Source organism: Sebastes umbrosus, chromosome 3 (genome assembly GCF_015220745.1).
Source record: "Sebastes umbrosus isolate fSebUmb1 chromosome 3, fSebUmb1.pri, whole genome shotgun sequence".
Classification (NCBI taxonomy): domain Eukaryota; kingdom Metazoa; phylum Chordata; class Actinopteri; order Perciformes; family Sebastidae; genus Sebastes; species Sebastes umbrosus.
This window is the reverse complement of record NC_051271.1, coordinates 12,733,726-12,746,281: the sequence shown is the minus strand read 5'-3', so window position 1 is coordinate 12,746,281 and position 12,556 is coordinate 12,733,726. Positions and strand designations below refer to the sequence as shown.

The following is a 12,556-nucleotide window of genomic DNA, read 5'->3' as shown; positions in this document are numbered from 1 at the left end:
TTTATTTTGAAGGAACCAAATTTTCATTCTTAAAAACATTCATACAAGGCTTTGAAATTACAGGCCAAGTTATTAGTTTATTATTTTTTCTTATTAGTAGTAATTGAAAGCAGTGTGATGGTCACATGACTCAGCGCGTCGTCTCTCCGACAGACTGGGAGTGGGAAGCGTGTCAGTGGGAAGTTGGCTCTGGCCCAGTGAGCACTTCTGGCTGGAAGGAAGCTCGTTTTGATGAATACATTATGAACAAACAGACTCACCCTCATGGTTGACGTGACGCTCCCGGGGCGGGACTTGCCGTCACGAAGCCTGAGGGTGCTGTTGTCCCCGGCAACAGGAGGGTGGAGCTGCAGCTGATGCCTCTCCTCCTGGAGGGAAGGAGGATGAGGAAGGACTTTCATTGGCCTCATTCACAGTTGGTGTTGTTGTTGTTGTACTAGAGTTGTGTCTGGAGGGTGCACTTGTTTGCTACTCTGCCTCATGCCACACAGATGGTAGACGCAGAACGCTGGCAGAGGACACGTTGAAAAATGTTCTCCTACGCATATATGATGATTAATGAAGCGTGTGCTACTTTGATTTGGTTTGAGTGGTTAAAATGTCCCAGTTTTACATAAACTCTTGGTCACTACACTGTTAATTAGCTCCAGGAATTTCTCAAATTCCACCCGTCGGGTCATTTTGCAGCATTTTTATAAACCACCAGTTTAACAGGGTCTTTATTTGATCTCAACTAAAGGTTCACCTACTCGCCAGCTCTGGAGCTTTTTACCATATCACATGGTTCTGAACTAAACTCAACTTTTTTCAAAGATTGCTTTTTTTAGGCATTTTGCCTTCATTGGATAGCAACAGTTAAGAGACCGAGGTCCTGTTCAGACCTGGTATTAATATGCGTCCTGAGTGATCGGATCACAAGTGGATAACTCTAAGTACAGGTGTGAACGCACTCAAGACGCAATGAGGACGCATTGAGATCCGATCTTTCAGACCACATTCAGAGGTGGTCTCCGCAGGGTCTCTGCGATCCTCAGGTGAATAAACCAGCAGACACAGACGCCTGTCTGCCTCGCAGCATGGAAACGGCCATCCGAACCTCTATGTCACCAGGACACCCACAGCTCCACATGAATGAGAAGTCCTAGAAGAGCTCAGATTAATGGAAACTAAATCTGCTAATGAGGACTGTGTGGTGCTACCAAAAGCTGCACAACAAGCGAGTAAGTGGACCTTGAGTTGAGATCAAATAAAGATATTGAACCCTGCTAAACAATACAAGCTTCTCCAACTCATATTAGGAAAAAAACATCTGTTTCCAAGGTCAAGAATGAACTGCCAAGCTCAAATATCAGGACTGTGGGCATCTTCAGAGTCATTTAGCAAGAAACCTTTAAACAAAATGTTTTAAAGCTTCTGAACACCCACACGGGTGTTTTCAATTAATGAGGCTGATTAGACCTCTGCTCAGGACTGTGTGGGCGGGTAAAGACTGTAATTGAGTGAGTCTCCTGTTAGCTTTGTTGCACCTGTTAGGACGGGACAGATTACACCTTTATCATTCTTACTGGTAGATGAAGACCACCTTCAACCTGAGCAGAGGTCTAATCAGCCAGAATAACTGAAAACACCTGTGTGGGTGTTCAGAGGCTTTAAAGTATTACCAGGGACACCGAATCATGAAAACTGAAAAACATGGTATAGTTAATAGTACTGTTGTGAGTGTTATATGGCTACCAGTGGCCTTGGAAATAAAGTATATTGCACAAACAAGTTTCTGTTAGCTGCCTGTTCATAGTGTCATGCACAGGGACAGATTGAAAAGATAAGACTGGTGCTATCCTCTCTCTCTCTCTCTCTCTATATATATATATATTTACTGTCAACAAATCCAATAAAAGTTAGTGCATAATTTCCCAAAACAGCTGGGCACTGTAGTTTTTAGCGAGTTCACAGAACTCAAACAGGAGCGAATAGTGCATTTGTTGGGGACTATTTCCAGCCACAGATTTGGTGCTCTTGTGAGTAGTTTCGGCAGCAGGGCCGAATGTGTGGGGTCGACTTCCTACAGCGCCCCTTGTTCATTGTAACGTAAGAACATGTCACCCAGTGCAAAAGTGATGTGTTTTTAAAGGAACAATGTGTGGCATTTTGGGAATTTATTAGCAGAAATGAAATATAATATTCATAACTATGTTTTCATTAGTGTATAATCACCTGATACTAAGAATCGTTGTGTTTTTGTTATCTTAGAATGAGCCATTCACATCTACATAGGGAGCGAGTCCTCTTCACGAGGAGCCCATAACGGACAAACCAAACACTGGCTCTAGAGAGAGCCTTTCACATTTTTACGTTACCTGAAGGCCACATAGTTCTCCGACACGCTTGTGAAACTGCAGTAACATGAGTCACAGAGTGCAAAACTGTGGTACCGCCAGCCGCCATCTGACTTTTGTTGCTCCTAGTGTTATTATGGATGTTGGTAAGGATGGCCTCTGAGTGAGGCGAATGGTGTTACCACAGTTTTGCACTCAGCGGTTCACATTACCGCAGTCTTGAAAAGTGAGGAGTGAGCGGAGGATTACTCAGTTGGTTGTAATGTGCAACCACACCGCTAGATGTCGCCAAATCTTACACACTGTACCTTTAATAGTTTGTGGACAACAATGGAGGTTTTAGGATTAAACTATATCAGACGCTGACTACAACACTAGTCAGTGGGGGATTTTGGAGGGATTTGTTGACAATAAGAACAATATACAATATCACCAGGCTAATCCGTTATCAGAAGAGCAGTTTCTCAGGTGAACAAGTGATATTAGAGTCTGTAGTATGTGTGTGTGTGTGTGTGTGTGTGTGTGTGTGTGTGTGTGTGCTCTCACCACTAATCGTTTAATGAGCTGGTCTCTCTCCGTCAGTCTCTCCTGAAGCCTCCCCAGCTGCAGGTCGTCACATCGAGGTTCCCTCCTCTTGCACCGTTCCTCCCGCTCACGCAGTCTGCAGTTAAATCATATACACAAAGACACACACTTTTCTCACATACCCGTCCTTCATTTTTAAACTCTGTGTGTAGTGTATTTGTCCCCTCGTCTGTCCTCTACTCACTCGTTCTCCAAGGCCACTATGCGAGCCTGCAGGTGCGTCTGGGCGCTGCTGTACTCCGACACCAAACTCTGCATCTCCTTCTTGTGCTTCCTCCTGATCTCCTCCACCTCCTCTCTCCTCTTGTCCTCCTCCCGTTCCTTCTTCTTCTCCTCGTCCACCTCCTCTTCTTTGACGTCCTCCTCCTTCTTGTCCTCCCAGTGTTTCTGCGACTCCTCCAGTTTCTCCATCTCCACCCTCAGTTTCTCCACTTCCTCCTTCAGACGTTGTGCTTCTTCTTCCAGCTGGGCGTCTCTCTTCTTCCTCAAATCTACGATTATTTCTTCTTCTTTTTTCTCTTCAGGTTCAGGATTCTCCTGTACTGACCTGATAAGGGACAGTAGATAGAAGAGAAAGATGGAAATAATGGAAGTGGAAGAGTTTAATACAATAAAAATTATGCTAAAAAGGGATCTTGAAAATGGCTGAATCATCACTGATGGAAATACCGCTGCTAACTTGGCCCACTTTTTACTCTACTATATTATTTCTACTAGTTTTCACATAGACCATAAATAATAAAACTCAAAAATCAAGAATGTGCAACACATTACTGCAATGAACCTGTAAACTAACTGATACATTTTAATAGATAAAAACACAATTTTTCAATGGGAACTTATCCTAAATCTCAATAAATTAGCATGTAGTAAGCAGGACCACGTGCATAATGAGTTTCATGGTTCTGTTTCGTTTCTGATTGGTGCAATTTGACATGTTACACATGTCCCTTGTTGCAATTGCCCCCAGTCTCCCTCCAATTCAGTATGTAACTTGGTAGTTAGACATTAGTTTTTTGACTCTAAGGATATTAGAGCTGAAACGATTAATCGATCTATCGACAGCATATTAATTGGCAACTACTTTGATAACTGATTAATAATTTCAGCGATTCACCATTTCCGCCCTTTGAAATGTGAGGATTTTATGCTTTGTGAGGATTTTATGCTTTTATGCTTTATGATTTTATGATTTTATGCTTTTCTTCGTCATCGATGATAGAACACAGACTATCTTTGGTTTTGGACTGCTGATTGGATGAAACATTCAACAATCCTCTTGTACTTCACATTGGGTTTAGGGAAACTGGGATGATTTTTCACTATTCTCTGACATTGAATCAAGAAAGAAAATATCAGCAGATGAACCGATGAAAATAATGGTTAGTTGCAGCCCTGAATGACATAATGTGGAAGTAACTACACCACTTCTTTCCTTACTTTTCCTTTAATTGCTTCTTCAGTGCTGCATTTTCTCTCTGCAGCTCCAGCATGGCACAGCGGCTCTCGTCCAGCTGTCGCTCAAACACCTGATTCTGGTTCTGCTGCTTCAGATCCTTCACACACAAGCATGCATACATTAGATACACACTGTTAATATCTGCATTCATTCTAAGATTCAGACAGTGATTTATTCACGTGAACGATAAAGATATCAATTATGAAACGGCTGTGATGTGTTTGTGTGTGCAGACAAAGAGACTGAGAGGTGTGTGTTTGCGTGTTACTCGTTGTGCACATTCATCCCAGTGGACGTCGCAGTGTGTGTGTGTGTGTGTTACCTGTTGCAGAGCCATCATCTGTGTGTGTGCCTGCAGTTGAGCCTGCAGGTCCTCTATCTGCTGCATGTGTCTCTGGGTCATCTGTCTGCTCCACTCGGTGTGCTGCTGGGTCAACTCTGCACGCTGCTTATCTGATATCACACACACACACAGAACCACAGACAGAAAACAAAATCAATTTGGCCCACTGTTACAGGTACCCTTCTGCTGTTGCCATGGTGAAGTGTATCCATGGCAATAGCAACTTCACTGTTGAATTTATAATCTCAATGTGTATATCTCTCTGTGTGTGTGTGTGTTTGTCCATGCAGCTGTGTGTGTGTTATACAGAGTGCGTTACTGTCTGCATGTTAACACTCATGCCTGAATGTGTTAATGCGTGTTAATGTGTTTACATGTGTGTGTGATACCTGTGTTTTAACGTGTGTGTACATGTGTGTGATACCTAGCTCCAGGTGGTGCATTGTCTGTAGTCTGTTCCTCTCAGACAGCACGTCTTCCTTCGCCTGTCTCTCCAACGCCTGCAGAGCCTTGGCGTGACTGTGTCTCTCCTCTCCTAAAGACTGGGGCTCCTCCAACACATCAACACACACATGTTGTCCTTTTACAGTAGTAGTTAACGATAGATACATGCACACACTCAGCATTACGATGCCTCTTCCCCGCAGTGCCATCATCAAAGCTGCTCAATTATTCATCACAGAGGAAAAACCTATGAAACAAGAGTACACGTGATTTTTAATGTACCTGCAGCAGATCCCTCAGCTTCTTGTTTATCTCCTTGGTGTCTTGGACCTCTTTCCTCAGCCTGTCAATTTCGGGGTTGCCATGGCAATCATCTCCAGAGCCCTCCTTCTTTTTCTCCTCCTGCATCGGCGTGAGCAAAAGGATTTTTAAGGGTCTGTTTGTGGTGTTGTCTGTAATCCTAAAATGATGAATTTGCGAGCAAGTATTGGATTAAATGTGTCCCTTTTGTTTAAGAAGTTGCAAACTGAAGCTTTCTTAAAATAAATAAATAAATAAACTTCATTGTGCACTCAAAACAGGCTTATGGAACTAATTAAAAGAGTACTCCAGCGATTTAGTGTTGCACTTCCATTAAGTTGGGGAACGGTCAAATCGATGCCACTGAAATATCCAGACTTTTAGTCTCGAGTATGACTCAAGCTTCAAAACACTGGATCCTGCATAACGCAGCTAAAAGGTAAAGAGCGTTAAACCCTTCCTGCCTGGTAAACACCCACATCATTCAAACTCCACATCGCAGGCTTTCTGGTAAACTGTCACGCCAAAGCTTAAACACCCAAGTGACATCATCAGGGTCGCAGAGGTCATTATACGACTGCTTTCACAGGCTGAGAAGTATTTACACATCTTAATGTGTGCAGTTTGAAAAGTCGGACATAAACCTATAGCCAAAATAAAAGATGACACATTAAAGGAACAGTGTGTGAGATCATTGGTGCTGATGGTATTTGGCAAGTGGATGTTTAAGATCCGCCTCAGGCAGTTATTTATGAATGTTTGTACTTTTGTTATCGTGTTCTTGGTTGTCCTCCACGTCTCTGAACCATAGAGGAGTATTGGTTTGATATTATAGTTGAAGAATCCGAGCTTTGGCCGCCGGCTGATTTCTTTGGAGCTCCAGATGTTCTTAAGTTGTATGAATGAAGCCCTTGCCTTGTCGATTCTGGCTCTGACATCTGCATCCGTTCCGCCCTGCTTATCGATGACACTACTGAGGTATATAATGGCTTTTACTTCTTCAAAAACCAAGATGACGACGGCTAAAATGCCGAACTCGAGGCTTCAAAACGGCAGTCAACGGGTGACGTCACGGTGACTACGTCCACTTCTTATATACAGTCTACGGGCATGATAGCTCCCCAAAAGTGAAGCCAAAACAGAACGCTCATCTTAAACGTCAACGTCGCAGTCGATCATGTTCATTTAATTGCGTGAAGCCAAAATCGTGGTCGCAATTAATATTCAATTAATTGTGCAGCCCTCCTTAGTTTTAAGAAAAGTGTCTTTCAGTGCTAGTCTAGATCAGTCCCAGACCTCAGGTTCACCGCCCAAATCTTCATCTCGTATGAACAGTAAACTAAACAGTGTGATTATGAGGCTATAATTAGATGTTTTTTAATGGAGAGAAGCAGCATGCCTGGAGGTACCGAGAACAAGGATCACAGATGGTTTCAAGTAGTTTGTGAAGGAGACTCACCTGCTGTGACTGCAGCTCGCTCAGTTGACTCTGCTGCTCAGATATCTGCGTCTGCAGCTCCTGCTCCTTGTTCTGCCATCTCTGTTCGCTCTCAGCGACGGCGGCATTCATCTCTATCCTGAACTCTGCTCTGAGACGATCCTCACACTCTGCCCTGGAGGCACACAGCAGAACAAGTAGTGAGGGAGCGACTTAACCTACATGCAAATGCACTATTTGCTTCTTCTCGCTACACTGTGTACTCATTTTATAGTGTTTCTAACTCACTTTAAGAGGACGATTATTTTAAGACTTAGGTTTATTTAGGCAGATGTGGTGGAAACCTGATAATTTCTCACTTTTCGTAATAACTTTATTTCATAACTGCCCATAAAAGCATGTAAACATAGAAGTAGTAGAAACCCAATATACAAGTATGAACCTGAAAATAAGTATAATAGGTAAATTAAATAAAAGTAATGGCTGTTTTCAGTGTGTGTTACAGTAATGAAAAAGATATGTAGAATCACTATATGAGACAGGACAGGACTAATTGGCTTTCTGAAAACCATTACGGCTAATGTTTATTTGGATTGTGATATTGATTTAATTTTCATTGATGTACTGACACTGTTGTTTGCATCACCATGTATCCTTTTTATTGCTGCAGCTAATTTCTTGTCATGTTCTGTTCTGGTGAAACACATTACCGTCAATGAAGCTCATTCAAATTAAACTGAGAGAGGGGGGAAGATGCTGGAGGTTGTTTGTGAGCCACAGTTTGAATGATTTGCTTCTCAACTTTGATCTTCTCCAGTCATCTTTTAACAGGATGGCAGAGGGTGATTACAAGCAGAGTGGAGGCTTTGTAATGTGAGCCTAAGCCGTTCTGGCAGGTCGGTGTTTGTTCTGCTACCTGATCCGGTCCTCGGTGTGCCGCTGGCTCTGGTCGAGAAGACTCCTCTCCGTGTTCAGTCGGCTCTGCTCCAGGACTTTCTCCTCCAGCCGGTGTTTGTCGGCTCTCAGGGACGCCGTCTCTCTCTGCTGCCTGTCTCGCTGCCTCTCCGCCTCCTCCTGCATCCGAGCCAGTCGACTCCGAGTCTGGTGAAGCTCATCCTCCAGACGAGAGCACTGCGGTCCACACGTGGCTGCCGCTTCGGGGGCCACCTGCTCCGTCTTGTCCTGCTGTTGCATCGTTGACTGCAGCCTACAGATCTAAACGCACAGAATGAACTTTATTATTATAAATCATCTTATATTTAATCAGCTAAAAACACACATTCAACTAGTGTAAATTTGACCTCTGACCTCATTGGTGGCATCTTTCATTTTAGTCCTCAGCTCCTCTCGTTCCCGCTCCAGCTTGCTGCGTCGCTCCTCGCCGTTCCTCCTCTCTTCATCCAAACGCGCACACACCTTGCAGGAAAATTCGTCCTCATCAGCACCATTATTACAAGAACAACTTGTCTTCTTTTTAACCCAACTCTCGTCTCCTTATTACTAAGCCTAATTAATAATTAGTCATGATGAAGTGCACATTATAAGAAGGCTCAAAGGGCAGGCAATTATGTGATAAAATCTCATTATTTCTCTACATTTAGTAGTTTGAAAAATATTCATTAAATATGCTCTTTCAGAAGCAGCGGGTGGGAGGGGGGGCCTAAAGGTTTCACGAGATGATTAACGTGAGATCAGACACAAAACAGTTATGCTGCACAGATTGCCCTGATTTTTTTCTGATCTTTGCTTTTATTTAAAATTACTTTTTGGCAAATCATGATCGCTACTGACGCATTCAGAGTTATAAACATGTATGTGCACTAGAAATGTGTGTTTATTATTCATATACATTTTATTCAATATGTATATATATGTATTTTTTTTTTTACATGTGTTTATGTTTTTTATTTTCTAATAATTTTTCTTTATTTTTTCAATTATTACTTTGAATGTATCTTATATTTTTAGATTTTCATTTAGTCATTATCATAATTGTCATTATTATTATTATAATTGTAATAATAATTATTATTGTTATTATTATTATGTAGTTAAAATATATCTGATACAAGGATAGGTTCATTTTCAATAATATATCATTACAAAAAAAAATCCTATAATTATTAATTTCTTTTGTTATTTTATTTTATTTTTATGGTTTCAATATTTGTTTTAATAAAAAAATAAATGTTGATACATGTTAGAATTGAATTGTAAAATAAGCCTTTTGCCAATAAAAATAAATCTTTAAAGAAAAAAAAAGAACTTTTTGGTTGACCTGGTCATGGTTCATTTTAAGGCGTCACAAGTGGGTGAGTCCTGATGGGACAAACTGCTGAATCTCGTTTTGAATTTAGAACTAGATCGCCTAGTTTGACAGCTTGGTCTAAGTTTCGTGAGCTAGGCGCGTCGCACTGGACGGGCTTATTTGCATAAAAGATGAGATTTTTCAACATAATACAATTACAGACCCTCTCAAACTCTCCAAAACATGCACTGGACGACTGCTTCTCCTGCTTTCCATATGAAATTAATGGAAAGCGTTGAGATGCCCTACGTCACCACCCTTTATCAGGTTCCCAGATTAAGTGATCTCGGCTGGAGAATCCTGATTTCTGTGCACGTTTAACAGAGTTAAAATTAAGTTTTTTTTCCATGTGACTCACACAGACTCAGAGCAGGGAAAGTATCACTGTTGCAGCTGTGTGACACGATGAAAGGAAAAATTATTTCTCACAGCAGTTCGTCCTTGTATCCGGAATAATTAAACCCAAAGTCTGACTGAAACTAAAATAATTAAGCCTATAGGAGCCGACTGCCACAGCTGAACAGCAGCAGGCTATTTTTAAAGTTCTGATACAAAGTGCACATTATAGAAAAAACTCCTCTTTCACTACGGAGCCTGTCTGAAATAACCCCGTCATGGTGTGTGCAGACAGATGCTGACCTCTTGGTTGGTCTTCCTCTCTGAGCTCAGAGCTTCTTGGACGCTGTGCAGTTCGGCCGCGTGCCTCCTCATCACCTCCTCTATCGCCTTCCGCACCTGCTCCTTCAGTCGTTTCCTGTCCTCCTCGGCCTTCTCCACCAACCTTTTCTTCTCCTCTTCCAGCTTCTGCTGCACATTGGCTCTCTCCGCCTCGACCTGCTCGATGTTCTTGTCCAACTGCGAGCGAACGCGAACCCTCTCCATCTCCAGCTCCTTCCTCTGCCGCTCAACCTCTTCCTCCTTTTCTCTCCTCAGGTGTTCTTTGATACCTTCCACTTCCACCTTCTCCTCCTCTCTCTCCCTGCGCACTCTGTTTCTGTCCTTCTCCATCTTCTCCTTCTCTTGCTCTCTTTCCTTCTGGGAGTTTTCTCTCTCTTTCTCGATCTCCTTCTGCAGCTTGTCTCGCTCGTCGTCGGCGTGTTTTTGGATGCGACGTAGCTCCTCCGTCTGGGCTCTCACCATCTCAGAACGCAGGCTGGACAGAGCCTCAGCATGCTGGGAACAAACACAACATACAACGTCATGGCCACTTTATTAGGTACACCTGTACAATCTGCTGTAGGGTTGTCAAACATACTGGATGACCTTAGGGCCAGAACCGGCCTACCAAAGGGTCCAATCTGCCCCACTGGATGACTTTGGAAAGTGTGAAACTTACAAAGAATTAATTAATTCCAGTTTCTCAATAAAACATACTGCTATTCCTATGTGTCCACTGGAAGTTGTGCTGTCCTAATAAGAGTAGCAGACCCTATGCTGGATACGCTATTATAGATCCTACGTGCTCACAACACTTATACGCTTGACGCAACACAGTCAAGCATAGGCTCCTGTTCATGTAGGAGCCACTGGTGGAAAATGTCTTTGTCAAAAAGGAGAAAAGTGGACACAGAGTGTAAATTTTCTCTGTCATTCATTTCTTCACGGATAGTAAACCAGTGTGCAGTGCTCAAGGAACTTAATATTCGGCAGCACTATCAGACGAATAACACAATAACTTACAAGGACAACTGAGAACAGAGAAGATAAACTAACTGTTGGCAGGTTTGAGGAAACAGCAGTCAGTTTTTAGTCGTAGCGAGACATCTCAAACTGTTCATCATCTGTTTTGTAAATGGGATTGTTCATTAATTGTGAATGTTTACAGAATGTACTTGTACTTATTTACACCAAAAGAAGGGGGACACATTTGGAGATGTTATTTTTAGGTCATTATGCAATGGTCCAGCCCACTTGAGATCAAATTGGACTGTATGTGGCCCATGAACTAAAAGGAGTTTGACACCTCTGATCTACTGCAACCCAACGCAATAGCTCTTCGACGTGCTGTTTTACCTGGCGTATCTGGCGGGCGTGGTCGTTGTTTCTGCCGCTGCTCTGCAGATCCAGCTCTCTGTTCCTGCTCTGCAGGCGGCTCACTTGGCTCCTCAGCTCCTCCACTTCAGTACACACACACACCTCGCAGCCTCCGCGGTTCAGCAGCTCCTCTGATACACACACAGAGAACACACCCCAAATAAACACCAGCAAACAGACACATGCACGAGCACGTATTGATTGATTATGCATAATAGAAGCAGAATGGACTTACAGCGGACCAATACTGAACAAGGAAAAGCCTAAAAACAAAAATCATTCTCGTGCAATAAATAAAATTCAGGGCGTTTTTGCTGACTGGGTATGATGACACTTTGATGAAACTGTTTGCCTTTATGGAGGATGAATAATGTGCGTTTGTTGCATTTTCTGTATATATTATAGTGGCGTGAGGAGAAAACTTAATTAGCGCTGAGTCAGAATGAATAATGGGAATGCACTGAGCTCAGCTTATTCTCCCAGATGTGAGCCTCCTCCAGCAGACAGGTGAGAAGAAGACAGGTAACACAGACACAGACTGAACGGACTACCTGCTCTGCTCTGCAGCTCATCTTCCTGCAGCAGCAGCCTCTCCTTGGCGACCGCAAGCTCCTCCTCCGCCCGCTTAGCCACGCCCTCGGCCTCGGACACACGCCTCCGATCCAGCTCCAGCTCCTCCTCCAGGTCCTGGAGGGAGGCACGAGTTTGGCGCGAGGGCAAGTAAGGAGGGCGATGCGGAGGAGTATTGTGGGTTGACAAGGAGCACAGGGGAATAGAAAGGAGAGAAAAAAAAGAAGACAGATGAGGGAGAGAGAGAAGCCGACAGCAACTTTGACACAGATAAGGAGGAAGGAGAGAAAGAATGTAAGTCAGAATGAAGGGGAGGGCGATAGGGAAAAAATGGGGGATGAAATGTGGTGAGTCAGGGAGCTATCTGGCCCAGCTATGAGCCTTTAATGGTCTGCTGTGAGGGCTTATGTCAGCTCTGTGCCAGCTCTCGTAGGGCTTCTTAATGCTCGTCCATGAGGTGGTAATGGTGGTGGTGCAGCGAATCTATCCTGCTCAAACTACTCATTAGCAGATAGTTGGCAGTGGGAATAGCACTCAGGGAGGGCAGCTAGTGGTTAGACAAGCAAGATCCCCCTCTCTCTCTCTCTCTCTGCATCCAACTCGCTCCCTTTCCCATCAACTCCATCATTAGCCGGGTGCATCAGAGACAGGAAGCTGCAACATTTGAATTTCCTTTCACCTCCATTTTCACAGCTTTCTAGTTTTACAATCGCTAACATCCTTTTCGTCCAATCTGTTG

At 43.3% G+C, this 12,556-nt stretch overlaps 1 protein-coding gene across 5 annotated transcripts in view; it reads right to left on the bottom strand.

Annotated features, from left to right (window-relative positions):
• Window positions 1-12,556, bottom strand: part of fam184b (family with sequence similarity 184 member B) — a 28,385-nt gene that overhangs the window by 2,643 nt on the left and 13,186 nt on the right. The window contains exons 4-16 of one of the 5 annotated variants that reach the window (XM_037764140.1): window positions 11,799-11,934; window positions 11,227-11,378; window positions 9,853-10,386; window positions 8,214-8,321; window positions 7,822-8,120; window positions 6,927-7,080; window positions 5,450-5,569; window positions 5,148-5,277; window positions 4,703-4,833; window positions 4,362-4,477; window positions 3,106-3,468; window positions 2,883-3,009; window positions 261-368 (exon numbers count right to left, since the gene is read on the bottom strand). In XM_037764140.1, coding sequence (XP_037620068.1) covers window positions 261-368; window positions 2,883-3,009; window positions 3,106-3,468; window positions 4,362-4,477; window positions 4,703-4,833; window positions 5,148-5,277; window positions 5,450-5,569; window positions 6,927-7,080; window positions 7,822-8,120; window positions 8,214-8,321; window positions 9,853-10,386; window positions 11,227-11,378; window positions 11,799-11,934 — 2,478 coding nt within the window. The remainder of the gene's footprint in view (window positions 1-260; window positions 369-2,882; window positions 3,010-3,105; window positions 3,469-4,361; window positions 4,478-4,702; window positions 4,834-5,147; window positions 5,278-5,449; window positions 5,570-6,926; window positions 7,081-7,821; window positions 8,121-8,213; window positions 8,322-9,852; window positions 10,387-11,226; window positions 11,379-11,798; window positions 11,935-12,556) is intronic. The other 4 variants (XM_037764142.1, XM_037764141.1, XM_037764144.1 and 1 more) reach the window with 4 other exon arrangements.